The sequence below is a fragment of the Spermophilus citellus genome (assembly GCF_964194105.1).
Source record: "Spermophilus citellus genome assembly, chromosome: 5".
Lineage (NCBI taxonomy): Eukaryota > Metazoa > Chordata > Mammalia > Rodentia > Sciuridae > Spermophilus > Spermophilus citellus.
The window spans coordinates 147,461,914-147,481,949 of NC_138186.1; the positions used below are offsets into that span (position 1 = coordinate 147,461,914).

Genomic DNA, 20,036 nt, shown 5'->3' on the forward strand with positions numbered 1-20,036 from the left:
AATGCAGAGTACACCAAAATGACACTAGCACTTCATTCTTCCAAAAGCATTTGTGTGTCCATATTATATGTAGGCCCTGATGAGGCTTTGGGAGAACATGACTAAAGGACCACTCTTTGCCTTCTATTAGAGGAGAACAGCTTTCAGACAGTTCTGATGTGGGATATGACATGAGGTAAAGAGAAGCATGCATTTGCTGCAGGAGCCATCCAGGGAGGTGCCAGTTGATTGTTATGGCCAGTGATGATAGAGACTAATCAGGAGAGGCATCTCCCCTGCAGAATCATACTAAACCAAGTCTTAAAGAGTGAATAGGAGAACTCCTAGTCATAGCCGTATGACATTTGCCATTTCTAGATTTTTGTACAAAGTAGTGAAGCTGCTACACCAAACAAGGGAGAAACAGGCCTCTTCATCACCGACAGTCCCTTTATTTCACAGACGGCGAAGTATAGTTACACCCTGTTCTGGCTCCTGAAATTGTGTAATCTTGCAAAACCTGGATAATTTTCTCCCCAAGATGTGTAATGCAAGCCTCAACTTACTAATCTGTGAAATAGGAATAATCCTTTTAGCCTAGAGTTGTTTTTTTAAAAGGGGTAAGTAGATAACACAATAATACATGACAACACAATAATACATGACAATTTAGATATTAAGTAATATTGTTCCTCCACCCACTAATTCACCCCTGTCATATACATGAATAAAGAAAATATGGGAGGTGATACTTGTTCCTCTGTGCCTGGTTTATCTCATGCCAATGTCTTGGCTTGGCACAGAATCACGAGCCACCACACAGCTTTGTAGATTCAAAGAGTAATCTTTATTCCCTAACTCACACCGGCCTCTCACACACACGTTCTGGGGCAATCCCGTTCTGCCACCGCCCAATTCACCTACTCCACGAGGCTTTTTTTTCAAATATCCTTTCTGAATCTCACGAGAACTCAACAGGAGCTCAGGCAGCAGGAACACCTTAATCCCAGCAGCAATAATCCTCAACCTCCAACTTCCCTAAAACCCCTATTGTCTTAAACGGGGAAGCCTTAAACTCAAGGAGCGGGATACTTCCTCAAACCCGGATCCGCCCTGCTTGAGCAAGGTCACCTTACATGCAATGTCAACAGCGAAATCCATTTAACATGGGGTATGCTAGCAAGGAAATTTCGATGCGTCATTTCTACTTGGCAATGGCCCTCAGCAATCTCACTTAACATGTTGTCCTCTGAGTTGTTGCAAATGACGGGATTTCCTTTTTTAAGGTGAACAGTATTTGCTTCATCCATTCAGGCATTGATGGATACAAACTCATTCCTGTATTGGCTGTTGTGAATAGGGCCACAGTGAACACAGGCGTATAAATGTCTCTTTGACAAATTGATTTTATTTCCTTTGGAGATACATACATACATATGTTTGTGTACACACACACACACACACACACACACACACCCATATTAATTGTTCCTCCATATAATTTTAAATTTCCTGTTCAACTCCCACTTCCATAAGGGCTTATATTTTCCCCAATGTAAACTTCATACCAGTAGTTTTGGGTATTTTTGTTTGTTTTTGTCATTTTTTTTTTTTTTTTTTTGGTTTGGTTTTTAAAAAGCTGCTTTGGGGTAGCTTCCTCTTTCGGTTCATAGCGTTAATGGATCTAGTCAAACAGCCTCTTTCCTTCCAGATTATCAGGTCCTACATCAACAAAAACAAAGACCAGATCTGTGACCCTTAGGTGAACCCCCGGCTGCCCACGAGTCTCTGAGGCAGGGTGATCCATTGCAGGGCTGTCTATAGGCCACTGATTCATCTTTCTGTCACCCTAATCAAATATGAGCTTATTTAATTCTTATAATGGCATCTTGAAACAGTGCACTGATCAGTTTACTGAAAGTTAAATGTATTTACTTGTTTAGTAATTAAATGTAGGAAAAAAGCTATCATTTTATAGTCATCCTCGGTTCATTTGGATCTTCTCTGACCATTAGTTTAGGGCTTTTTCTCTATTACTGAGCCAGAAAATAAAATGTGTAATATAACAAACTCCCCTACCCAACTCATCCACAACCAATAAAACCAGAAAATCTGGAAATATCAGTTCTTGAAATTCTAATAGCAAATCATCTGTGTTGAGTTCAAAGAATTTTTAAAAAAAAAAAATCGCCAAATGAATGAAGACTTCAACTAATTTCAAAAAAGAGAAGTAAAATAATTAAATTGAAAATGTAAGAAATTTTATTCTGAAACTCCTATAGAAATTTTAGAGGTATTATTTCATATAACTTTTGATTAATCATAGTCGGAGATTATAATTAATATGAAACTATAAAAATTCAGAATAAAAGAATGTGAGACCATTAGAAAAGCTGATGGAAATAGGATATATTCTTCCTTTTAATGTGAAAAAAATAATAAGCACATGCTGTGGAGATAAATTCAGAAAGACTTTGATAATTAAAATCCATACATATTTTAGAGTTGAAATACAATACCATATCTATAAGAGGTTATAATAGATCTAGATTATTGGCTGGCTCTGTGGGCCAAGAATGTCTCACCAAGTTGCAATTGATAGCAGAGACAATTGAGGCAACTCCTCAGTAAGCCCCTCTCTAAATGAATAATCCTGTAATTTATTTTTATTTTTTATATTAGGAGTGAACCCAGGGACCCTTTACCACTGAACTATGTGTCCAGCTCTTTATTTTGAGACAGGGTCTTGCTAAATTGTTGAGGGTCTCACCAATTTGCCCAGGCTGGCCTCAAACTTGCAATCCTCCTGCCTCAGCCTCCTGAATCACTGGGATTATATATAGATGTATACCACTGTGCCTGGCTGTAGTTTACTTTTGAAATAATACAGTGCTGACTCAAATAAGTGCAATAATATTAGATTAATCGGCACATTATGGGAATGCAGAGGAAATAATTCTAATTCAGGTTCAAAACAAGAAATTATAGAATGTTACCCCATCGTGGCTTTATGTGGACCTTCAAGGATGGTAAATCGTGAAATTATTCTGTCTTATTTATATTAGCATATTCATGGAAAAATTACAAGCTGTGGATCAGCAAAGAGAATCATACTCCTATTTTTTAAAATCCGCCTGTAATTCTACCTTAGGAAAAAACAACATTGTTAACATTGGCTCTTTGTTTTCTTTCGTTTTTTTTTGTTTGTTTGTTTGTTTATTTTTTTTTTTTTTGCAGTCTTGGAGATTGAACCCAGAGCCTCACACACGCTAAGCACATACTCCACAAGCAAGCTACACTCCCAGTCAACATTGACTTTTTTTTTCCTATATGCAGAGACATGCACATTTTTGTAGTTTTCTGGCAAGTGCCTGATATATTATGAACATGTTTATATCTATCTTATCATTTTATGGACATTTTAAAAATTTTTAGTTGTTTATTATTATGGACATTTAAAATATCTTCAAACAATCTTACAACAATATACATCCTCCATTCCTTGAAGATTCAGTCTTTAAACACTCAGATTCCATCTTTGAGTACTCAGCAGATTATTTCATTAGGAAGAATTTCTAGAAGTGGAATCCCTGAGGATTTTCCCTATAGTCTATTAACTTGATCTGAGAACAAAACCCTCTTGAGGGCTGGGGTGTGGCTCAGTGGTGGAGTGCTTGTCTAGCATGGACATGGCCCTGGGTTTGATTCCCAGCACCATACACACACAAAAAAATAGAAATATATGGGCCCGAGTTGTGGCTCAGTGGTAGAGCACTCATCTCACACAGGTGAGGTACTGGGTTTGATCCTCAGCACCACATAAAAATAAATAAATAAAATAAAGGTATTGTGTATATCTACAAAATTTTATATATATATAAATTTTTTATTATTAGTTGTTCAAAACATTACAAAGCTCTTGGCATATTTCATACATTTGATTCAAGCAGATTATGAACTCCCATTTTTACCCCATATACATATTACAGATTCACACGTACACACACACACACACACGTACACACACACATACACATATATGTATGTATATATATATATATGTATGTGTATATATATATCAACTCTGCTGACTATTTCTCTGTCCAGCTACTGCACTATTTCTCTGCTGCCCTTTTAAGCAGATTAATTCAAGAGTTGTTTATATTCACTATCTCCAATTCTTCTCCTCTCTTTTTCTCTTAAACCATTCCAATCAGTTTGTTCCCAATCATTCCTTCAAAACTGGTCTTGTCCAAATAACCCGTGATCTCCATCCCAACACATTTTGTTAAAAATCAACATTAAATTTCATTCATCGTCTTACATGACCATATGTTGACTTTTGAGGTAGACAATCATTCCCTCCTCTGGAAACATCATCTTCACTTGGCTTCCAGTGCACGCTCACTGCCAATTCACTGTCTCCTCATCCGGTTGACACTTATTTCCTTGAGGACCTCATTATGTCCCTCAGGTTTAAATACCATCTCCTGGACAACGAGTTCCAGTTAGTGACTCCTCTTTAGTGCTTTACTTTCAACTCAAACACATCACAAACTTCCTCCCTCCAGAACTCAACTCCTGATCTTTACTCTTCCTGCCTTAAAAACAAAACCCTACCCTACCCTCAATTCTCTCTGTAAATGACAGTAGTCATCCCAGTTGCTCAAACCAAAACCCTTGGAATCCTTCTAAATCTTTCTTACCTTGCACCATTTTCAGTTCTTTAAGAAATCCTGTTGACTATACTCCTAAAATATAGCTAGAATCCAGAATCTCCACCTCCAAAGCTCTTCCTCCTGTCCATTATTTCTCTTTTGAATATTAAAACTAAAACGAAACAAAAAGAAAACCTCCTATCTGATCTGCTTTTGCCTTTGATCTTATATCTATTCATAAAACCGAGACCTGTGTGGTCCTTTTAAAATAGTCACTAGATCTTGTCATTCTGCTCAATATATGGCTCCTCCGTTTCACTTAGAGTAAAAGCCAAAATACTTACAAAGCTCTATAAACTCAGACCCTTTGCTGCCTTCCCTCCCTCCTCATAACCTCTCTGACCTCATCTCCTCCATTTCTCCAAGCTCACTTTAAAAGCACTGCTCCAGCCACCCTGGGCTGCTGGTCACTGAGTGAAGTCACCAGGCATGTGCCTGCCATGGGCCCCTCACCGGCATTCCCGTTGGTGCGTGATGTCTTTCCATGCAGTAGCTTCGTGGTTGAGTACCTTGCCTCCCTCTTTGCTCAAATACTACTTCCCCTGTGAGATCCTAATTAACTTCCCACTTTCACAGTGCCCCCTCCCTTCAGCCTTGGCTCTGCCCCTTCTCTTCTTTTTCTCCCCATATTTATCATCTTCTGATATATATTTTGTTTGCTTCTCTTGGCAAACAAATAGATCCACAAAAGCAGGAAACATGTCTGAATTGTTCTCTGCAGGAGGAAGATCAGTGTTACAGATGCATAGTTAATGCTTTTAATCCAGACTTCCAATTTGCTTCTCAAGGAAATGAGGGTATCTCAATAAGTAGATAACATGGACCATCCTTCTCCACTTTGAGTCCACAGTATTGGAAAGCTATTGGCATGGAAGAAAGCAAAATATTGTAGTGTTTGCCAGGTATTTGTGTGGTCTCAGAGGTGAGAATTCAGGATTTACTAAAAAGAAACACAAAGAAAGGCAATATTTGAACTGAAATCACAAAACCAGCTCACTCCACCAAAAGTAAGAAAAGATGAAATGAAAAGGGATTCTATGCTGGGATACTGATTGGGGCATACTTATCATTGGAAACCTAGCAAAATCTTTTACCACAAACAAGTTGGACAAATCACCAAATTCTATCAAATGTCTTTGAAAAGGTATGAACACTATAGATACTCTTGAGAAATTTGTGCCTATCTACAAAATTCAGCATTGACCACCCCCTGAGATCATCCACTATTGACCAGTAGATGATAGTCTCGGGTGAGAAGAAGAAGAAAGGGGATCCCAGTTAAGAAATTTCATTTCAGCATTATGGCAATCACTTGGGTGGAAATGGTGTTTAGTGAGGATGTGTGTAGCTGCAACTTTGAGTAAATCTTTGAAGCTGAGGTTTACTTCACTAAAAGAAGGATTTCAGCATTATGTCTGCTATGATTTGAATGCATCCCCTTCAAAACATAGGTGTTGCCAACATGATAATCTTAAGAGGTGTGGCCTTTAGGAGATAGGGAGAATCCCCCAGGATCTCCCTGTTACAATTTAGGCCCTCCTGAAAGAGGCTTCACTCAGTTTTCCGCAGGTTCCCAGATGGTGAAAAAGGAAATTCTATTATTTATAAATTACCCATCTCGGGTATTCCACTCTAGTAGCACAAAATGAACTAACACATTGTCTTAAATGTTAAATAACACATATGTTGAATTAAATATCCCCAAGTTAATTCAGTGAACATGTAAATCAAGTTCAAATCAAAGTTTTTAAGTGTGATAGCAATAATTGTATAAAGTTCACAAGAAAACCCGTAGGGAGACTATTTAGGTACTGGTAATTTGATTTAAAAAATTGAAATCGGCAAACTTTCCATCTAACAGTCTAAGCTATTGTCCGTCTGGCTTGTGTACAACTTTATCATTAGGCAACTTTCATCTAAATAATTCAGTAAAATATTATTAATGGGTCTTTGCTTCTCTATCAAGTACCCCTTCGTTTTGTACTATAAAACCCAGAAATAAAGACAGTTCAGCCTAGGTAACTTTTCTTGATCAGATGTCCCCAGAGAGGGGTTTGGTAAGGGAAGGGAGAGGGTCTTAATTACATCTAAATATAGCAGCTCTGTATTCTCGACTTTGTTTGCACTGTAATAATGCTAATGCAGAAAACTCTCCCACCTGAAATCTATTCCATAGCTGATATTTGATGCCAATCCTTCTAGTGATAAAGGCCACAACCACAAACCTAGAGGCACTGAATATAAATGCAGTCAGTCCTGAAAAGGTATCTCTGGTTGGTTTCTTTTCCCTGATGCCACTCATCAGAAGACGAGTTTACCAAAAGCCATCGGCTGCACACATCTATCCTGGATCCAGGCCAAGAGCAAGCAGCACTGTAGAAATCCAGGCAGCAGGGTGGAAAGGAGACCGGGTCATCAGCTGGGTGACACCATGAGGGGATTGCTGAGCAGCAGCTGGAGGAAGTTTGGACACGCTGGCCGGGGGACATATGAGTGGCTAACCAGTGAACCAAGCCTGCCTCTTCTGGAAACCCAGCTGCAGGTCTGTAATCTATGGCTTCAGCTTCTTCTCCCAAAGCTTCTTGGATAGTTTCTAAATTAACAATGCCTATATTTTTTAGGTTCTTATAACTTAGTGGCAACACTTTGCATTATGGATATAATAAAAAAATATGAGTTTGCTTACTGGCATGGTCTGAAGCCAGTAACTTGAAAGTTGCCTTTTTTTTAACAATGATAAGTAAAACTTGGCACAAATGTATCTAACACTATTTGATATATCAAATATGTCAGAGTTCCTGAGGGTAGAGGTTTTTGACAAGTTTTTATGCCTTCAATTATAACTATGTTCTTTGCTCAGTAAGCAATGTCTGTATACAGAAATAAGAGGTTCCTTTCATTCTTGACTGGAGAACAATCCCTGTTTTTAGGAGTTTGCAGAAACCAAGCATCTTTCTGCAGGAAGGCGAGCAGGGGGTTAAGGAAGTTAGTCACTAAGAAATGCACCTGCTATTCTGACTTGTGTGCCAGATCACCAAAGGAGCCTCCTTGTAAGGCAGCACTACAGAAAAATATTCATAGCAACTAAAATCAAAGAACTTTTATAACTAGAGGAGAAATGGATGACCCTGCTGATCACACAAAAAGAGGAAAATAAACCTATTCTCTTGTTTTCTAGAAAAATCAACTTGTAAGATTGGTATTTAAAATCGCTAAAACCAACTTTTACAGAAAAAAAAATGTCCTTTAGCAGTTACACCTTTTATTGAATATTTCTCTAAAATATTGCCTGAATGATAAAGCCCTTGAGTAATACACACATTAGAAAAACTTTAAAACTTAAAAGACAACTTTGAGGCTAGTGAACACATTAGAACATTTGACTAGAAAAGATATCACTTCAGAATTTAAAAAATTCCAGCCATTTTAACTAATATGAGGAATAATTAAATAAACAAATTAAGTATACTAAAATAAATGTGTTCTATAGCTCTGTGAAATTTCTTTACCAGGAAAAAAGTTTTTTTCTTAAAAAACTGTCCCAGTTGTCTGTATTAGATAAAAAGACTTGGTATTTGGACAAATTTAACTCAACCAATGGAAGTATTGGTTTAGCAGGCTCTGTGGTATTTCTTCTTTCCCAAATTTTTTCAACTAATATTGATCATACCATAGTAGTATAGTTGTAAATAACCGTCTACTTATACATAAATCCTTTTAAATAGAATATTAAGTAACTTAATGATCTATGCATATTGAACTTAGCGGATATAATAGGGAATTTTAAATTTGATAGCAACACTGATAAGAAGCTATTATTACCTGTATTATTGATATAAAGGAAAAAAATAAATTGTGAAAATAATCTATGTTTACTGGATTTGAAGAGCTATTGCTTTAAAAGGGAATGGTTTTAAGAGAGTTAATGATTCATCTAGAGGGAGAAAATAAATTATTTTATCTCTTGACTTCAATTTAATTTTTTATTATAATTTATTTTTAGTTTTATCTACTCTTATGCTTTTCTAATCAAAGTCCCTTATTATGTCACAATAGATTTTAAGTAAATTATTCTGATATTAAACTAAACGTGGAAAAACAGTAAAAAACTTTAGTCTAGAAATATATTTTATGTGTGTAAGTTATATCACAAAATATTTTTGAAAATATATTACTAAAATATAAATTCAGTAATGTCAGATTCTATACTCACTCCAATATTCTAGTCTTATCAAAACATTTCTAGATTTCTTCTGATTTAGTATTTTACTTTTAGTAAATCTGAAAATTTGAGTCACCGAGACATGGACATAAAAATACATGTTATTTACCAGGCATTTTACACGCATTAATTCATTCAATTCTCATGCTAATCCTCAAAAATAGATATTATTTTCATTTAATAAAGAGGAAAACCCAAGCCCAGAGTTGGCAGGTGACCTCCATGTCACAGAGGTGTCAGAAGGTCTTCAGAATTCAAAGCCAGAGCTGCCAAACCCCAAAGATCACAGATGCTCTGCTTATCAGGAAAACTTTTAATTTTGATGTTGTTTTTAAGCTAGAATATCTTAATCATATCTCACCAAGAACAAAATATCTGGCAGAATACATCTTTTTAAAGCATCTAATTTTGAATGAAAACAACATAGTTGTAAAGTCTATAGGAATTTTAAAAAGATCACACTTTGGTAGATAAGGAAATGGCTTAAGGAGTTGTGACCAGCAAAACATTTGTCCTTTCCACCAAAATCAAGGCAAAGAAACCCAGCTCTTATACACATTATTTTATATTATTTAGAATAAGAAGATAAAGAGCTTAATATTTTGTTTTCTTATTTTAAATACAATTATGGGCCTTTAAACTGATTTCCTTTTCTCTGTAGTAGTGAATATTAACATCTACATTTGTTACTATATGCTTCATATAATAGAAAAACTTTTTAATACTTCATTATTTCTTAATGGCTGTATTAATATTGTCCTAGCAATACATAGCCCAGGCACTGTGGCACATGCCTGTAATCCCAGTGGCTCAGGAGGCTGAGGCAGGAGGATTACAAGTTCAAAGCCAGCCTCAGCAATTTGGTGAGGCCCTAAGCAACTTAGTGAGACCTGTCTCAAAATAAGATATTTTTAAAATGGCTGGGGATACAGCTCAGTGTTTAAGTGCACCTGGATTCAATCCCTGTTGCCAAGAAATTTTTTTTTAAAAAAAGCATATACAATTAGAACAATTTTTTTTTTCACATTGCTTTCCTATCCTGCAATTGAAACATCAATTCATGCCTATATTATTATGAGGAACCACTGTTACTTTGTGAGCTAATACCTTTTAGGTTGCCCAAGAATCACCTATAATTCTTTGTCCTTAAAATTTCAAAGCTTTCTGAATCTACCTCGTAAATATTACAACATCAAATTTAAAGGATTTAACAATCTCATTCATAAGTGCCACCATCAAATGAGAATTCAAACATTATTTGTGGGAGGATCATATAACCACATGATATTTCGTTTCAGAATTAAAAATGTTTAAGTTTCATGTGATCCTTTTGTGGCAATAAAACATTGGTCTAATTCTAAATAAAATAAGTACAGAAATGGTAAGGAGTTCCCATTATAAGAAGGAGTGGGAGATTTGCCAACTAAATTTTATTCTAGTTATTTTTTCTTTGGTGGAAATACTGTACGCCGTCACGGGTACGCAGTTTTTGACATTCTGGGTTCACACCTTCTCGTGTAAATTTGCTTTGTATTTCACATGGGGTCAAGCTCAGTGGCGTAATGAACGACTGTAGTGATTTTGAGACTATGCAGCGACATTAACAGGAGAAGACCTTAAAAGGGGTGTCAGGGCCAGAGCCTGCCCTCCCCCATCTGCTGACCCAGTTTCCTTCCCTACCTCCAGGGCACCCAGAAGGCCAGCTCCGCCCAAGCCGACGTGGAGCCCTTCCTGTGCATCCTTCTCCCCGCCACCGTCCTGCTCTTCCTGGCCTTTCTGCTGCTGTTCCTGTACCGCCGCTGCCAGGCCCCGCGGGCCCAGGGCCAGGTGTTCAGTATCGACCTCCCCGAGCGCCCTCCTGCGGGAGCCGGGCCGGACTTCCTGCCCGGCTTGCCCTGGGGCAGCGAGCAGGAGATCCCCTACTCGCCCCTGCGTCCAGGAGGGACCCTCCTCTCCGTGTGCTTGCCGCCCTCCTACGAAGAGGCCACCAGGAATCCTCTTGGGGAAGAGGCCCTGGACACGGACCTTCGGTGTTAAGAAGGGTCACCTGGACTGGATGAGCAAAAGTAGAGGACCCAGAGGGAAGGGCAGCCAGACCCAAGAAGCTGCTGTTCATGGTCACACTCCTTAGGCTAAGGGGTAAGCTTGACAAGTGTCCATCAGTTAACCTGCGTTCAAGTTCCTTAGGGAAAAGTTCCCCCATATGACTAAAGATGACCAGGCTCCCCACAAAATGCACAACACCCGCCCCTGGGATGGGAGTGGGGGGAGGAGTCCAATTACTAGTGAGCACAGGAAGCAGCTCTGAAAGGCAAGAAAAAAGAATACTGGACCAGCCAAGGAAAACTGCTTTTGCCAAATACACCTTTTTAACCTGCATCAGTTTTTCAGGATCTCATGGTTTCACTTCTGTGTGAATGTTTCAGGATGCATAGAGAGTTCTAGAAGTAGTAAAAGACGTCTCTAGAGCTGTGGGGGTAGTGTTGTAAATAATGAAATATATTTCAATATTAGCAATGAAAGTACAGATGTTTACAAATATTTTAGTTAAAATAAAATAAAGCTCTCTAAAGTTACCTCCTATGTAGTATGATTCTTATTTGTCTTTTGATTGGCTTCCTAGAATAGGCAAAGGATTTGGCTTAGTCACACAGGAAAGTCTCACACTAGAACATTGTGGGCTGTCTGCAAGTGCAGCTTAGACAGTTGCTGCTCCAGCACATTATCTTACATCACTTTTTATCATTATCTTAGTATATAGCACCACTATATTTGCAGCCTTCACTAAGCAGCAGCAACACTGTAGATCAGTTTTAACATTGAAAATAAAGGTCAAAATTTGGGGTCACATGGTAAAGAAAAACAGAGACCTTACAAAACACATTATTCAAACTCTGGCTTTATACACATCAAAATTAGAGCTGAGTGTGTAACATTGCACAATGTTAAAAGGCAGATCAAGGAGCAGAAGCCTGACCTGTCTGTCCTAAACAGAAGCAGCTGCCTCTGTGCTTGATGTTTGTTTCCCTCAAGAACATCAAGCAGGTGGAATTTCAGCCATGCGAGTGGCGGGGGTCAGGCTTTCCTCCTGGCAGGTTCAGATGAGCTTGGAATTGATAGAAATCTCCCTCAGTGATTTTCACATGGGGAGGTTGAGGTGGGTATTACCACTTGAGACAATGTATCAAAATAATCATGATAGTCATTGGGCACACCTGTGATTCCAGCTACTCTGAGGCTGAGGCCAGAGGATCCCAAGTTCAGCAACTTAGTAGGGACTTGTCTCAAAAATTTGATTAAAGTGTCTAGGGATGTGGCTCAGTGGTAAAGCACTTGCACAGCATGTGTGAGGCCCTAGGTTTAATGCCTAGCTCTTCAACAACAAAAGCAACAACCCAGAGAGGTGGCAGGGAAGGGATGCTAGGGATGTCATGTATAATTCTTATTTAATACCACAATTTTTTGAACACAATATTTGTTTTTACAATATAAAATGCATACTAGACAACACTGATGATTTCAGATGATGAAAAAAATAGTGTTCTAGCTTTTTCACATGAACTTTTTTTAGGCTAGATATGCAACATTTATAAACTTAGGAAAACAACAAAGTAAGCAAAAATGGGATATATTTCTTTTTAAGTGTAATCTGATAGAAATAATGGTTGTATCTTTGAGCAAAATATAACCTATTTAGTGAAAAAAAATCAATAAAGTTTCTTTTAGGGAAATTGTATTGAACAATTCTCTAAGTTCTTTAAGGGAAATAAACAAATGGAAATGAGAAGCTCAAACACATCCTTTAGGTTTTGTTTATTCGTTTGTTTTGTTTTGGGACTGGAGATTAAACCCAGAGGTGTTCAACCACTGAGCCACAACCCCAGTCTTTTTTAAAATTATTTTTATTTTGAGATAGAGTCTTGCTCAGAGCCTTCCTAAATTGCTGAGGCTGGCTTTAAACTTGTGATCCTCTTGTCTCAGCCTCCCAAGCATGCACCACTTCACCTGGCTAGATTTTTTTTTTTTTCTATCTAAGAATCTAGTTCTGTGTGAGATTATTGATTCTCAATTGCCATTTCTTCTTCTTCCTTGCTATTAGATCCCTGGCTTGGTTCTGGGATTCTAAAACTCCCTGCCTAAGGCAGGCTAGGTCTGTCCAAACATCAGGGGTGCGGAATGATTGTTAATATGATGATTTCAAATTCTTCAACTGGGACCAATGTGGACTTGGGATCTAAGGGAAGATATTCAAAGGAGGAGGATTTTTCTAGAAAAGTTTGCCTAACTATTAAGAATAAACACATAGAAGAACATGCTCTTCCTTTTTGCTGAATGTTAAGTGTCTGCATGTGATGCCTGAGGCTATTATAGTCATTTTGCAACATGAGAGGTATCACTTATAACTGGTAATGAAAATAATACAATATAAAGAAATGATATAAAGTGCAATGATAACACTGTAGAGCAGTTGCATTACCACACAACTATCTGTATTTTAATGACAACTTTCACACTGTTTTAAGCCACATATAGAGAAAAGCATTCCAGATACTACAACATCTACAAGTACTTAGGACATGCATTGACATGTTTTAAAATGTCCTGATAAAAAAAAAAAAAAAAAAAATCTTAACAATAAGGAATCCGTGGTAGGACTTAACTTAAATGTTATCAGTGACCGGGCTGAGATTGTAGCTCAGTGGTAGAATGCTTGCCTTGCACTCTGAGGTCCTGGGTTCAATCCTCAGCACCACATAAAAATAAATAAAGATATTGTATCCACCTATAACTAAAAAAAAATTTTTAGATGTTATCAGTGACCATGAAAGGAATCATTTTATCTTATGGAACCAAACTGAAGCAAGAAAGCAGATAAACTATAAACCAGCACATAAAAACTATAGCCCACCTGCCAAATTCCTCTTTCAACCTGTTTTTGTACACCAGAAAGAATGGTTTCACATTTTTAAATATTTGAAAAAATACAAATAATATTTTCTGATATATTAAATTATATGAATTCAAATTTCAGTATCTAGAAATGAAGCTTTTTTGAAACACCAATGTGCTCACTTGCTTATGTTCAAAGCCTAACACAATTATTATCTGACCCTTCACACACACACAAAAATAGTTTGCTAGTCCTTGTAAAAGACAGGTTTCAACCTTGGTTGCACAGTAGAAGCATTTGGAAAACTTTCAGAACCATATTACCAGAATCTACCAAGACAAATTAAACAGAATAGAGCCAGTGATTGTTAAAAAGTAATTATAATTATAAATAATGTGAATGGACCATAAAATATACAAAACATAGGTAAGTTTCAACGTGGGTAACAAGTGTAGGGAGAACTAGATCTGTAAATGCAGCTCGGAGTTGTCACTTATTGCCCAATGTTCTCTGTAAGCTGTTTTCCTGATACCATCAGCATAAAGTGCAGCTGTAACAACTCAACTCACAAAGTGAGACGGCAGGCAGGACATCAGGAACAACAGACCACAGACCACTTAAACAGCATGCCTTTGTTTAAATGTTGTTAACAAACACAAAACATGGGCAGCACCTATCATTAGCGCTCTGAGAAAGACAGTGGAATTGATGAAAGTCCCCGAAAAGAAGAATTAAATTGTTAACAGCTAAGAAGTATTTGGGGAAGAAATAATTCTAGCCAAAAAAGACGAGGAAGGAATATAACCATCAGTGACTAGGAAATAGACATTTTCACTAAATTCCACACTGGACCAAAAAATATCTTCACCATTTTAGACAAAGGAAAAGGCGTCTGTTCTCTGCTCCAGCATGCAAAAGAGCTTGGAAGGAGTGCTAATAAACTGAACAAACTGGAAAATCGACAGTTGTTCTATTAGAGAATCATGGTCACAGGGCAAATTGCTGCCACTGAAAGTGGAGAGTCAGGTGGACACAGAATGACAACATACCTGAGTCGAAGCGCAGGAGCCAGCGCTGGGGAGGAAGCTGGGATTGATGAACTGCTGGAGGCTCTCAGAGGACATGTAGGAGGGTTAAAAACTCCAGGGGGGACATCCGTGGGGGCCCTCACACTTCTGTGAGTTTTACCTCCAGGAGCCCTAGTAGGTCTCTTAGTGAAGATGGAGACAAATCCCCTGTGCTTCTTTCTGGCAGGCCGAAGTAACCATTTTGAAAAACACCAGATGCTGCTACTCCTTTTAATAAGACCTGCCCTTAGTCAGGCCACCTGGCATTTGATTAGAACCTCAGTAACCTGAGGGAGGGGAATTCCCAGCTTCAATTTTCTCGAGCCTTCTACAGGTGAAGAAAAATAGTCAACTCCAGCCCCCTTTGGCCCTCTTGTCCTAGATAAATTAAGAATAAAAAAATAACAGATTTTATTTGGACTTCATTTTTGCTTCTCTAATCCTCTTTCTTTTTCTGAAGAATTTCTTTTGACATTTCTTGCCAGGCAGGTTGATTGACAACAAATATCCTTAAAAAATTATTATGTCTGGAATGTCTTTATTTTTCCTTCACCTTTAAAGAATAATTGCAGAGAGAAGAAACCTGAGAAGCACTACTGAAATTCACAGCCCAGGCAGAGGGTCCCAAAAGATGGAGACCTCATCATAGGACTAGAGAACTCTTTCTGACATCTGATCACCATATCACTAAAGCCCTACATACCAGAATTCCTTTCACTCAGTATAGCATGCCCACCACTAAAAAATAAATGAATAAATAATAATGTATACTAAGTAGCAAAACTCCACAGTTTGTAGAGACTTAACAAGCCTCAGAACCAGACTCAGAAATGATAGGGATGTTGGATTGTCAGAGCAGAAATGTAAAACAACTAATGGTATGATTAAGATGCACAGGGCTCTTATAGGGAGGAAGAAGTATACATCATGCAAGAAAAGATGAGTAATGTAAATAGGGAAAAAAAAATGGAAGAAAAAAATATAATAAATGCTGGAAATCAAAAAGCTACAACCCAAATGTAAGAATACCTTTGATGGCCTCATTAATAAACTAGACACAGATGAAGTATCTGCTGACTTGAGAGATGTCAACAGAAGCTGCTAAGACAGAAAAGCAAAGAGAAAAAGAAACTGAAAAAGAAAGAAAAAGAAAAAAGAAACAATATCTAAGAACTGTGGAACAACTACAAATGAATTAACATAAACACTAATGAGATGCTATAAGGAGAAGGGAGGAAGGAACAGAAGAAATACTTTCCCAGATTAATGCCAGACACCAAACCACAGGTCCAGGAAGCTCAGAACATCAGATAAGATAAGTACCCCAAAGACAGAGCAAGTCACATCACATTCGACTGCAGAAAATCAAAATTAAATAAAAATTCTTAAAAGAAGCCAGAGGAAAAAAACGCCTTACTTGCAGAAGAACAAAGAATTACATCTGACTTCTTAGGAATATGGAAGCAGGTGGAAGGAATGAAATATTTGAAGTGTTAAGAGGAAAAGAGCTCATCAAGCTGGGCACAATGGCACACACCTGTAATCCCAGTGACTCGGGAGACTGAGGCAGGAGGATCTGAGGCCTCAGCAATTTAGCTAGGCCCTCAGCTGCTTAGCAAGACCCTGTCTCAAAATAAAAAAATAAAAAGTGGTTCAGTGGTTAAGTGCCCCCGGGTTTAATCCCTGGTACCAAAAAAACATTTTTTAATTAAAAATTGAAAATAAGATAAAAAAATCAAAGCCCACCAACCTTGAATTCTATATCCTGCACAATTATTCTTTAAAGGTGAAGGAAAAATAAAGACATTTCAGACATAATAATTTTTTAAGGATATTTGTTGTCAATCAACCTGCCTGGCAAGAAATGTCAAAAGAAGTTCTTCAGAAAAAGAAAGAGGATTAGAGAAGCAAAAATGAAGTCCAAATAAAATCTGTTATTTTTTTTTATTCTTAATTTATCTAGCAGATACATTTCTGTCTAAAATAACAACAGTTACAATGTCATGCTTTTATTTGTTTGTTTGTTTGCAGTGCTAGGGAATGAACCCAGGGCTTCACCCATGCTAGGCAAGCACTCTGCCACAGAGCTACATTCTCAGCTCTGAACTATAAAATCCTATGAAAGAAATCAAAGAAGATCTAAAGAAATGAAGAAATGTTTCAGGTTCAAGAATAGGAAAACTCAACAGCGTTTACATGTCGGTACTTCCTAACTTGATCTACAAAAGGACTTAATCTCATCAAAATTCCGCCTACTTATTTTGTGAATATCAAGAAACTGTAACATTTATGTGGAGATGCAAAAGACCCCAAATAGCCAACACAATATCGAAGGAGAAGAGCAAAGTCAGAGTGCTGATTCAGGAACAGAATAGAAATTCCAGAAATAGACTCACACAAACAGAGTCCATTGATATTTTACAAAAAAAAGCAGAGGCAATACAATGGAGAAAAGTCTTTTCAACATATAGTGTTGGAACTACTAGATTTCCACATGCAAAATTAAAATTAAATAAATCTATATACAGACCTTACATCCTTCACAAAAATTAACCTAAAATGGGTAACACCTAAAGGTAAAATGCAAAACCAGAAAACTTTCTCGAAGGTACATAGAAAATCCAGATAACCTTGAGTGTGACTTTTTAGATATAACACCAAAAGCACAATCCATGAAAAAAAAAAAACAATTGATACACTGGATTTTACTCAAATAAAAACTTGTGCTCTGAGAAAGATACTGCCAAAAGAATGATAAGGCAAGCCAGGGACTAGGATAAAATGCTTACAAAGGACACAAAGGAGTGTCATATGCAAAGCACTCTTAATATCCTACAATAAGGGGTAGAGAGCTTACCTAGCATGTTCGAGGCCCTGGGTTTGATCCTCAGCACTACATATAAATAAATAAATGAAATAAAGGTATGTGTCCAACTACAACTAAAACAATAAATATTCAAAAATGCTACAATAAGAAGATGAACAACCAACCCAATTCAAAAATGGGCAAAAAATCTGAGTGCAGTATGCGCACCCATAATCTCAGTGACTCTGGAAGACTGAGACTCAGCAACTTAGACTCTGTCTCAAAAACGGTTTTGTGGCTCAGTGGTAAAACACCCCTGGATTCAATGCCCAGTACCAAAAAAAGTGGGGGGGGGGGAGGTGAGGGAAAAAACCTGAATAGACACTTCCTAAGAAGAAATTCACAGTAGTTGAAAACTTCTGTCCTGCATACACATATTTTATTCATAATTGCCAAAACTCTGAAGCAATCAAGATAGGTAAATGGATAAACTGTAATACATCCAGATAATTAAATGTATTATTGAGCATGAAACACAAAAGGGCAATCAAGCCATGTAAAGTCATAGAAGAAATTTAAATGTGTAATATAAAGAAGAAAAAAAAAGCAATCCCAAACCATACTGTATGATTCCAACTATCTGACATTCTAGAAAAGGTGAAACTATGGAGATAATAAAAAGATCAGCAGTTGCCAAAGTTTGGGGGAAAGGGAGGATGAATATGCTGAATACAAAGGTTTTTAGGGCAGTGAAACTATTAGGTGGATACATGTCACTAATACAATTTGTCTAAACCCATAAAGTATGTAACACCCAGAGTGAACACTAAGGTCAACTATATACTCTGGGTGATGGTGATGTGTTGACGCAGGTTCATCTGTGATAACAAAGGGGCCACTGTGGTGTGAGCTGTTGCTGGGGACAGGGTGCAGATGTGTGGACACAGGTGGTATATGGAGACTCTATACCTGCCACTCAATTTTGCTCTGAACTTAAAACAGTTCTAAAAAACAAAATCTTTAAAAAGGCAGGGGGTGAACAATAGGTTATTTAAAAAAGAAATTACTTTCTAATCATTTCTATAGCAATAAGTCATGTATTCATTTTATGTGTGTGTGCATACACACTCATCTATGTGTATAGACACACATGGAATACATTCATTATACATATAATGCACTAAGATATTGTTTTTAAAAAGGAATACTACATATACCTTTAAATATTATGTGTATCAAGAGCTAAATTTCTTTTTTTTAAATATTTTTTAGTTGTAGATGGACACATGCTTTATTTTGTTTATTTATTTTATGTGGTGCTGAGGATCGAACCCAGGGCCTCACACATACTAGGCAAGTGCTCTACCACTGAGCTACAACCCCAGCCCCAAGAGCTAAATTTCTTCTCAAATTATTTCTAGATAACTCACATACAGTATTTTTCACTCCTTCAATATTAGACTCAGGCATCATAAGTATCAAAAACCAGTCGAGCCCTCCAGTGTCCTCACCAGCATTACAGACTCTGCAGTACACAGTTAAAAAAGATCCCCTTGTTCTCTAATTCTTCAAAGTTCCTGGAAGTTTTGAAGGACCAATATTAGTATCTCCTTCAACTGAATTCTGAGCAAGGTGAGAAAAAATTAAATAGCCTGATTACAAGCATTGAATCTCCTTGGTACTAAACTATTCATTATTTATTTATTTATTCCTTTGTCATATTAATAGGACTTGCCTCGGAGGGTTGTTGGGAGGATTTAATATTAAAACACACGTCTGCCCTAAGGGCACACAGAGTGTTACTTCCTCTCTGTATTTATCATTACATGTCTTTGCTCTCTCACTGGGAAACCAGGACATCTAAATTGCTTGTGGTGGGATGGGGTCGATAAGGCATACCAGATACCACACACAGAGCTCTCCTTACTTTTCTGGAACCATGAAAATGTTTTAATTTCTTTTAAAATTAGAAGGAAAACAGTGAACTTTTCAGGCTAAAAATTACATTCATCTTTATACCAACACAGTCACAAAGTATAATCTGCACATTTTATAATTTTAGTATGGAGGGAGGGAGCCACCAACACAAAGTGGCCTGGACCCACACAGTCATGATGTAGCCCTGGGAGGGGGACTATTCTGATCTTTCAGAGGAAATAAGAATACATTTCTCTCCCCTGCACTTGCCCAATCGTTCTCCCCACATCTTTGCTCCCTCCCTTCCTCCCATTTTGATCATGTCACCATAACAAAAAGTGAATAAGAGGTAAGTTTTCTTCCATTGGCAGAATGTACAAGGAATATGACACTTGTGTGTTCAATGGCCAGGGGACAAGGCAAGTTTAGTAAACTG

General features: G+C 37.5%; 1 protein-coding gene across 1 annotated transcript; it reads left to right on the forward strand.

The window, feature by feature from the left end:
* Nucleotides 1–7,128: 7,128 nt before the first annotated feature.
* SMIM28 (small integral membrane protein 28) lies at nt 7,129–10,956 on the forward strand (the record flags this gene model as incomplete). The annotated part of the gene is made up of 2 exons (XM_081295060.1): nt 7,129–7,239; nt 10,606–10,956. The coding sequence occupies 2 exons, from the start codon at nt 7,129–7,131 to the stop codon at nt 10,954–10,956; spliced, it is 462 nt and encodes a 153-aa protein (XP_081151186.1).
* Between the last annotated feature and the right edge of the window lie 9,080 nt (nt 10,957–20,036).